This window comes from Engystomops pustulosus, chromosome 3, assembly GCF_040894005.1.
Source record: "Engystomops pustulosus chromosome 3, aEngPut4.maternal, whole genome shotgun sequence".
In the NCBI taxonomy this organism is placed as follows: Eukaryota; Metazoa; Chordata; class Amphibia; order Anura; family Leptodactylidae; genus Engystomops; species Engystomops pustulosus.
Window position 1 is genome coordinate 61,788,066 of NC_092413.1, and position 10,392 is coordinate 61,798,457.

General features: G+C 43.4%; 1 protein-coding gene across 4 annotated transcripts in view; it reads left to right on the forward strand.

Annotated features, from left to right (window-relative positions):
- Nucleotides 1-10,392, forward strand: part of STXBP5 (syntaxin binding protein 5) — a 468,111-nt gene that overhangs the window by 441,768 nt on the left and 15,951 nt on the right. For all 4 annotated transcript variants that reach the window (XM_072140931.1, XM_072140932.1, XM_072140933.1 and 1 more), the window contains one exon: nt 8,134-8,351. In XM_072140931.1, the coding sequence (XP_071997032.1) occupies nt 8,134-8,351 (218 nt within the window). The remainder of the gene's footprint in view (nt 1-8,133; nt 8,352-10,392) is intronic.

The window sequence follows — 10,392 nt, forward strand, 5'->3', positions numbered from 1 at the left end:
TCACATCTTATCTCGGAGGTTACCACTGCACAGAAGGCCTCTGCCTTCTTAGCCGATGCCTCGGTGGATGCCTTAAGGTTATCAGCAAGATCGGTAGCCTTCTCTAATTCTGCCAGAAGGGCCTTATGGCTGAAAAACTGGACAGGTGACCTTCCATCTAAAAGTCATCTGTGTAGTATTCCCTGTGAGGGGGAATTCTTGTTTGGGTCTGCTCTAGACAACATCTTGGAAAAGGCAGCTGACAGGAAGAGAGGTTTTCCTAGCACAAGGCCTCAAGAGAGGAAGTTTTTTCGCCCCTCAAGGCGATTTAGATCTCCTCAGAGATCCGGAGACAAGAAAGAGGGGTGGCGACCCTCTAGGAGGTCTAAGGGATTCATGTTTTCCCGGCCTCAGGATTCCAGTAAACGTCCCGGTCAGCAATGACGCCAGGGGTCCTGTGGGGGGAAGGCTCTCCCTGTTCAAGGAGGAGTGGAGCAGGATTTCAGGGAGCAAGTGGATTTTGGGGATCATACAAGATGGCCTAAAATTACCTTTTCTATCCCCTCCCCCACAGCGTTTCAAGATAACCTCAGTGGCCGGAAGAGCAGAAAGACAGGCTCTGGAGACCGAAGTAAGATCCTTACTGGGCAAGGAGGTGCTACGGCGGGTGCCACTGCAGGATCAAGGGACAGGATTTTATTCAACCCTGTTCCTTATAAAGAAACCGGATGGCACATTCCGGACCATTATAAATTTAAGACCACTAAACTGCTACCTACAAGTGGAAAAATTCAAGATGGAATCGATAAAGTCAACCGTAAACCTGCTCTTTCAGGATTGTTTTATGGCTTCCATAGACTTAGCGGATGCATACTACCACGTCCCTATTCATCCGGACAGTCAGAGATTCCTGAGAGTGGCGGTGATGATGAAGGGCAAGATAGAGCACCTCCAATTCAGAGCTCTACCCTTTGGAGTGGCGATAGCACCGAGAGTTTTCACAAAACTAATATCAGAAGTGGGAGCCTACATACGAAGATATCAGGGCACCTTTGTGCCATATCTAGACGACTTCCTGCTGATCGCAGGTTCGGCAGAGAAGTTGCAGACCTTCATAAGGGTGGTGATGAAGATCCTACATCGCCTGGGCTGGATGATAAATTTGAAGAAGTCCTCCCTTACTCCGGCCAGATCAAAGATATTTCTCGGCATCACATTAGATTCCACTCAGCAGAAATCTTTCCTTCCTCAGGACAAGGTGGTGAAGATTGTAGCCTCAGTGGAAAAGCTGTACAGACAGCCATCCCCTACCATAAGGGACATTATGAGGACTCTGGGTCTCTTTACAGCGGCAATTCCAGCGGTGCTCTGGGCGATGTATCACGCAAGGCCCTTACAGCTCTTCATGTTGGACCAGAGGATTACACTTCCCCAACAGATCCTGGATTCCCTGAGATGGTGGCTAAGAGAAGAGAACCTCCAGGCAGGCAGGCCTTGGAGAGAGGAGAACCCCCTATCCATGATTACGGATGCGAGCTCTACGGGTTGGGGAGCTCAAGTCAGGGGACTCTTGTTCCAAGGGACATGGAACGAGGAATCCAGGAAGAAGTCCTCAAATTACAGAGAACTAGAAGCCATCCTGCAGGCAATTGGACAAGCTCTGCCGATGATTCGGGGGACAGACCTGAAGATTGCCTCGGACAATGTCACAGCGGTGGCGTTCGTGAATCGCCAGGGAGGTACCCGAAGCGGGTCCTTAATGAACCTCTCGCATCAGATTCTAGACCTGGCGGAAGCCAATCTAAGATCAATATCGGCGGTACATATAAGGGGCAAGGACAATCTGCAGGCAGACTTCCTGAGCCGTCATCTCTTACGTCAGGGAGAGTGGTCCCTGAATCGGAGAGTGTTCTCCAAGATAACCAGACTCTGGGGACAACCAGAGATAGATTTATTCGCCACAAGAAAGAACAGACAGGTCAGGCTCTTCTGCTCCCTAGACCCGAGAGACCAATCCTTAAGTTTGGATGCCTTCTCAATCAAGTGGGACTTCAGCCTAGCCTATGCATTTCCACCCCTGTCTATTCTCCCGAGGGTTCTGAAGAAGATACGACAAGACCAGGCCAGAGTTATTCTTATAGCCCCCTTCTGGCCCAGGAGGGCATGGTTCTCAGTACTGAGAGATCTATCGATATCAGACCCTTGGATCCTCCCAGAGAGTCACGATCTCCTCTCCCAGGGCCCAGTATTCCACCCGCAGATTGCGAACCTCCATCTGACGGCCTGGAATTTGAGAGGCGCATCTTGAGGGAAAAAGGCCTCTCGGACAAGGTAATTACAACCCTGCAGAAGAGCAGAAAGGTAGTTACCTCTAGGATCTATTTTAGGGTCTGGAGAGTATTCTCAGATTTTTGTTCTCCAGATAAGATAGACTTAGCTCATCCAAATATAGCTAAGATATTAGATTTCCTGCAAGCAGGATTAGATAAGGGCCTAAAACCTGCCACCCTTAAAGTTCAGATCTCTGCCCTTAGCTCCCTGTTTGAGTCCCCTTTAGCCTCTCATCCCTGGATATCTAGGTTCATAAAGGCGGCATCTCGTATGACCCCCTTTAGGAGATGTACGGTGCCCCCCTGGGACCTCACTCTGGTATTAAATTATCTGATAAGAGATCCTTTTGAGCCCCTGGAGTCTTGTTCACTAAAATGGTTGACCATTAAAGTTGTATTTTTGGTAGCAATCACTTCAGCCCGTAGGGTTGGAGAGATATCTTCTCTATCATGTAGAGCGCCTTTTCTCAAGATCTTGGATGACAGGGTAGTTCTGATGACAGACCCGGCCTTTTTACCAAAGGTAGTCTCTAGATTCCATAGATCCCAGGAGATCAGGCTCCCATCCTTCTGCAGTAACCCTTCTACGGATAGGGAAAGGGAGTTTAACAAATTAGATGTTAAAAGGGCCATTGAGCTATATTTGGATAGGACTAAAGATTGGAGAAAATCTGATAGTCTTTTTGTTCTTTTTGGTGGCAAGAATAGGGGGCAGAAGGCCTCAGCGGTAGTTATAGCTAGATGGATTAGGCAAGCCATTAGCTCCGCTTATTTAGCAGCCGGTCAGCCGATACCAGAGGGTCTAAAGGCCCATTCCACTAGAGCAGTTTCTTCCTCATGGGCAGAATTTAGAGAGGTGTCGGTTAATCAGATTTGTCAGGCTGCCACTTGGTCTTCTCCACACACTTTTTATAGGCACTATAGGCTAAATGTAGCAGGTGCACAGGAACTTTCCTTTGGGCGAAGGGTTCTTTCTTCGGTTGTCCCTCCCTAAGGATTTCATCTATGTTATTCTCTCTGGTTGGGTGCTGTCGTGGTGAGAGGGGGAAACCGGTAATTACTCACCGGTAATTGTGTTTCCTTGAACCACGACAGCACCCTGGGTATTCCCTCCCTTGTAAATTCTTTTCACACTTGGGTGTTCAGTGTTATGTGTGTGTCACAGAGGTGTGAGATTCTCTCATTGAAAGTGATTCTGAATGACACGGTGGTCAGAATTAATCGAGAACATTAAGTCCCATACAGTCTCTGTAATCCACTGAAGGAGGTGGGACGTACCGCAGAATTTGAAGTCTGGGTTTCCTGTCCCTGGAGGCGGATCCCTCTCTCTCTGGTTGGGTGCTGTCGTGGTTCAAGGAAACACAATTACCGGTGAGTAATTACCGGTTTCAGGGACCCTGGGATAAGGACATGCATTCAATGTCATCCAACTTTAGAGAATTAAGAGCGATTCTCGAAGCAATTAGGGCATCTCTAAGAATCATTCAGGGAAACCGCTTGAAGATACTCTCAGACAATGTGACAGCAATAGCCTTCATAAATCATCAGGGAGCCCTCTAATGAACCTGACCTATCAGATATACCTACTGGCAGAACAGAATTTATCCTCGCTCTCAGCAGAACATATAAGGGGAAAGTAAAATCTGGAAACAGACTTCCCTTCCCTTAGCTTCTACAGCAGGGAGAATAGTGCCTACAGAGGAAGATCTGCTTTATGATAATAAAATTATGGGTGACGCCAGTCATCGACCTGTTCACTACCATCAGAACTGATGGGTCTGAGAATTTTGCTCCCTGGACCCAAGAGACCAGCCGAGGTGTCTGGATACGTTGTGAATAAAGTGGGACCTCAGCCTCTCATATCCATTTCCTCCCCTAACACGCCTTCTAAGAGTCCCGAGGAAGAGGCGTAAAGACCAGGCCAGAGTAATACTGGTTCTCAGTGATACTGGAATTATCAGTCTCAGACCAATGGATCCTTCAGAGACTCCAGAACTCCTATCACAGAGTCCAGTCTTCCACCCACAGATAAAGTCTCCATCTGACGGCCTGAAACGTGAAAGGAAGATTCTACCCAAGAAAGACCTTTTAGATAAGGTAATTACTACATTACAGAACAGCAGAAAGCTAGTGACATCTGACATCAGATTTACTTCAGAGTCCGAAAGGCTTTTTTTTAGGTTTTACAAATCTCCTAAAATAGATTTGACCACCCAGATGTAGGCAAAATTCTGTATTTTCTACAGGCAGGATTAGATAAGAGACTATAACCAGTTACAGGTACAGGTGTCTGCGCTCAGCTCCTTATTTCAAAAAGCCTCTAGCCTCCCATCCCTGGATAGATGGATTAATAAAGGCGGCCACTAGAATGTCACCTTTTAAAAGATGTACAGTTCCCCGCTGGGACCTCTCCCTAGTGCTGAATTGGTTCTAAAGAACCTTTCAAGCCCACTCTAAAGAGTCCTGTTCTGTAAAGTGGTTAATCATTAAAGTTGTTGTTCCTGGTTGCAATCACCTCAGCCTGTAGGGTAGGAGAAATTTCAGCTCTATCATGTAGGGCCTCCTATACAAGAATTTTGGAGTATAGTGTGGTCCCAGTCACGGACTCAGCTTTTCTTCCCAAAGTGGCCTCAAGTTTCATCATTCTCAGGAGATTAGACTCCCCTCTTTTTGTGATGGCAATGTCAGACTTACACAAAAAGGGTTATTAAAATCTATCTGGCCACAACCTCTGAATGGAGAAATTCAGACAATTTGTACGTCCTTTTTCTCGGGCAAGAAAGTATTAGCTTCAGCCATATCCAGATGGAACAAGTTGACTATTAATTCAGCGTACAAGGCAATACATTTTCCTGACCTTGAAGCTCTTAAAGCTCATTTGACTAGGGCAGTCTGTAAACCAAATTTGCCAGGCTGCAACCTGGTCCTCTCCTTATACCCTCTATAAGCACTATAGGTTAGATTTGGTGGGAATTCACAAAATGTTTTTTTTTTTTTTTGGAAAAATAGTTCTGTCTTCATTGATACCCCCGTAAATCTATGCTATTCTCTCTAGTTTGGGTGCTGTTGTGGTGAGAGGGGGAAATTGGTAATTACTCACTGGTAATTTTGTTTCCTCTAACCACTATGGCACCCGGGTTGCCCACCCTTTTGGTTATAGTTCTCACGTCTTTTCCTCTCCTTCACAAGTGTCGTGAAAAAAAAAAATTGGTGTATGGCTGAAATAAGGCCTCTGGCCAGTACTAAGCAAGTATTAAGTCCCATACAGCCTCTGTCCACTCTCAGACCTGGTTTTCCTGTCTATAAGAAAGTTCCTCCAGCTCACCTAGATCTGCGGTAACTTTATCTGCTTGCACGGATCCACCCCGCTGCAGGGCAATAAAATCCACGATAAGGAAAAAGATTCCGGATCCAGCTATTTGCAGAATAAGACCACCTTTATTGTGTTCTTATGGCATCCATCAGGTAACATGGTAAAATCATCATTAACGCGTTTCTAGCACAGACAAGTGCTCTTAATCATGACTTAGTCATGATTAAGAGCACTTGTCTGTGCTAGAAACGCGTTGATGAGGATTTTACCATGTTACCTGTATTTTACCTGATGGATGCCATAAGAACACATTAAAGGCGGTCTTATTCTGCAAATAGCTGGATCCGGAATCTTTTTCCTTATCGCTGGTTTTCCTGTCCCCTGAGGTAGACCCTTTCTCTGGTTTGGTGCTGTCTATTTTAAACAGATGGCCTTGATTTGTATCAGTTTGTTCCGTTTGTTCCATAGGTTATCCAATCATTTTTTCATACTGAGTATGCTCCGATTTTATATAAGACTTTCAATGCGACCTCTTGTGGCCAAAGCAGAGAAATGAAAAGCAAGTTATCAGTTTTTTAAATGGATCCATTAAAGGTAACTGTAATAAAAGGATGCTTGGGATATTAATGTATCCAGACATCAGTTTAAATTGCAAACCCTTTTTAAGAACAAAAATGGGAGCAAAAACTCCGTAGGGATTTTGCGCTAACTGGCTCAAGATGCAGTGAATGTTTGTATTGTAATTGCCACACATGTAGCCGTTCCACTGACTGCTTCCTCAGTCCCATTCACTTGTACCTTTCACAGGTAATGTACATTGCACACTATCTGCTCTGTGATTTAAATATAAGTGAAGGCTATTTATTATACCCTTAAAGGGGCAGGGATTAATAGTGCATGTCATTTTGTGTGATCTGACACTATTTGTATAGTTGCATTTGTGGAGTAGCATGGTCACTGGATTTCAGGACAAATTTTGTGTTTGGAGTAGTGTACACTCACCGGCCACTTTATTAGGTACACCATGCTAGTAACGGGTTGGACCCCCTTTTGCCTTCAGAACTGCCTCAATTCTTCGTGGCATAGATTCAACAAGGTGCTGGAAGCATTCCTCAGAGATTTTGGTCCATATTGACATGATGGCATCACACAGTTGCCGCAGATTTGTCGGCTGCACATCCATGATGCGAATCTCCCGTTCCACCACATCCCAAAGATGCTTTATTGGATTGAGATCTGGTGACTGTGGAGGCCATTTGAGTACAGTGAACTCATTGTCATGTTCAAGAAACCAGTCTGAGATGATTCCAGCTTTATGACATGGCGCATTATCCTGCTGAAAGTAGCCATCAGATGTTGGGTACATTGTGGTCATAAAGGGATGGACATGCTCAGCAACAATACTCAGGTAGGCTGTGGCATTGCAACAATGCTCAATTGGTACCAAGGGGCCCAAAGAGTGCCAAGAAAATATTCCCCACACCATGACACCACCACCACCAGCCTGAACCGTTGATACAAGGCAGGATGGATCCATGCTTTCATGTTGTTGATGCCAAATTCTGACCCTACCATCCGAATGTCGCAGCAGAAATCGAGACTCATCAGACCAGGCAACGTTTTTCCAATCTTCTACTGTCCAATTTCGATGAGCTTGTGCAAATTGTAGCCTCAGTTTCCTGTTCTTAGCTGAAAGGAGTGGCACCCGGTGTGGTCATTTGCTGCTGTAGCCCATCTGCCTCAAAGTTCGACGTACTGTGCGTTCAAAGATGCTCTTCTGCCTACCTTGGTTGTAACGGGTGGCGATTTGAGTCACTGTTGCCTTTCTATCAGCTCGAACGAGTCTGCCCATTCTCCTCTGACCTCTGGCATCAACAAGGCATTTCCGCCCACAGAACTGCCGCTCACTGGATGTTTTTTCTTTTTCGGACTATTCTCTGTAAACCCTAGAGATGGTTGTGCGTGAAAATCCCAGTAGATCAGCAGTTTCTGAAATATTCAGACCAGCCCTTCTGGCACCAACAACCATGCCACCTTCAAAGGCACTCAAATCACCTTTCTTCCCCATACTGATGCTCGGTTTGAACTGCAGGAGATTGTCTTGACCATGTCTACATGCCTAAATGCACTGAGTTGCCGCCATGTGATTGGCTGATTAGAAATTAAGTGTTAACGAGCAGTTGGACAGGTGTACCTAATAAAGTGGCCGGTGAGTGTATATAGTCTGCTACAAATGCAGTTATAAGTGTTTTTTATTGTTACTGTCTTTTGGTGTATTTATAAAGACTATTGAATTTATTAATGCTCGCCTTCCTTGTTTTTGCTGTATTTACAAATTTGGCAAGGATAGGCTGGGCAAGTGTAGATAATCAATTAGAGTGTTGCTATCTGATCATAAACTTTAGATAGCAGTACACATCTAAATGATAGTCAAAGGTATAAAAAAATAAAATGTAATTTATATTGTAATGACCTCTATTCTGTATTTTATTTCTGTATTCTGTGATTTAGTTGGTGAAACATCTGGGAGACCACGACCAACTGTCGTTACGCACATTCCTGGACCTGGTGGTATGGAAGGAGTGAAAGGAGCTGCAACGGGTGTTGGTGCTGAACTAGCACGAGCCAGATGGGCCCTGGACGAGAGGGGACAAAAATTAGGAGAGTTAGAAGATAGAACAGCTGCCATGCTTGCTAGTGCAGATTCATTCTCTAAACATGCTCATGAGGTAAACTATATAAATGTGGTTTTTCCCATACTATATTATTTTCCCCAAACATTGGTGATTGGTTGCCATGGGCAACTAGAAATATTCTGACTTTCAGACACTTGATAAATCTGCCCCATTATGTTTCTTTCGGGACACGCAAAGAATATCCGAAGACCTGCATGTATTGTTTAATGTGCAGAATATTACTATACACACATCTTAACCCCTTAACGCTGAAGCCACTTTTCACCTTCCTGACACGGCCCATTTTTTCAAATCTGCCCTGTGTCACTATAAGTGGTTATAACTTCGGAACGCTTTAAAATATCCAAGTGATTTTAAAATTGTTTTCTCGTGACACATCGTACTTCAGGTTATTTGAAAAATTTTGGTGGTATGTTTTGCATTTATTTATGAGAAAATCAGATATTTGGTGAAAATTTGGAAAAATTTTTGATTTTTGAACTTCAAAATGTTCTACTTTTTCCATACATAGTCATAACCGAAAAAAAAATGTAATAACTAACATTCACTAAATGTCTAATTTATGTGGACATGGTTTTTTATGCATAGTCTTATTTTTGTAGGATGTTATGGGCCTTTGAACGTTAGGTGCGATTTTTCACATTTTCATAAAAAACGCAAAATCCTGCTATTGAGGGACCTGCTCAGGTTTCAAATCACTTTGAGAGACCTAAATAAAAGTAAACCCCATAAATTACCCCATTATAGAAACTACGCCCCTCAACGTACGTGAAACAACTTTTATGAAGTTTGTTAACCCTTTAATTGTTTTACAGGGGTTAAAACAAAATTGGATGCAATTTTGAAAGTAAATTTTTTTTGGCTAAATTAATATGTTTTTCAAAAAATGTACAAATTCTCAGTGGATAAAATACCAAAACGCTCCCAATCTCTCCCGTGTATAACAATACCCCATATGTGGGGGTAACCTGCTGTATGGGCACACGCCAGGGCATCGAAGGGAGCTGCGCCATTCAGAGCAGATTATGCATTGTCAATTTTTATTGGCTATACAATCTTTATTTTTTTGGCAATTTGGACATATAAGGGCTTATTTTCTGCGACATGAGATGCACTTTACAAATACTTCATTTTAGTGGGTCATTAGCTTATTGATGAGATTTTATTAACTCTTGAATGTATGGGTGAAAAGAAAATTGTAAATTTTGGTTTACTTTCTTTTCGTATTATTTGGGGGTCGTACACCGTACACTAAAAATATTATATTATCTTCATTCTATTGGTCACTACGATTACGGTGATACCTCATTTATATAGTTTTTCATTTATTTTTACAATTTTACTGGATAAAAACTAATATAGAGGAAATCTCATTTGTTTTTGCATCGCCATCTTTTCGGAGACGTAACTTTAATATTTTTTGGTTGACAGAGCTAGTTTAGGGCTTATTTTTTACGTGTTGAGTTGTTCTTTTCAGTGGTACCATTTTTGCGCACATAACTTTTTTGGATCACTTTTTAGAACATTTTTGTGTAGAGATTTTATGAAAAATGTACATTTTTGGCGTGTTTTTCGGGTTTTGTTTTTACGGCGTTCACCAAGCGGGTCCAATAATGTTTCTGAGTTATTGTACGGATTGTTACAGACGCGGCGATACCAAATATGTGGGGGGTTTTTTGGCGATTTTGTGTTTTTTTCACTTTATTGCATGTGTATAGGGAATATTTGTGTTTAGGGAACTCTAACTTTATTTAATTAATTATTTTTATTAAAAAATTATTTTATGTAATGTTTTTTAACATTTTTATTAACTTTTATAGGTTAGCTTGAACAAGTGATCCACTGATCACTTGTTCAAGCTCTTCTTCACATTACACAGTGTAATACAGATGTATTACACTGTGTAATGTAACACACTGAGCATGTTGCGCATGCTCAGTGTGTTACAGCCGGGTCCTGTCAGAAGGCAGGGACCCGGCTACAGGAAGGAGGATCGCGCAGCCCCGGGCACCGGCAGTCCCGGGGCTGCGATTCTTCTGCGCGACCGCGGCGTGTCAGGGGTTAACGTGTCGGA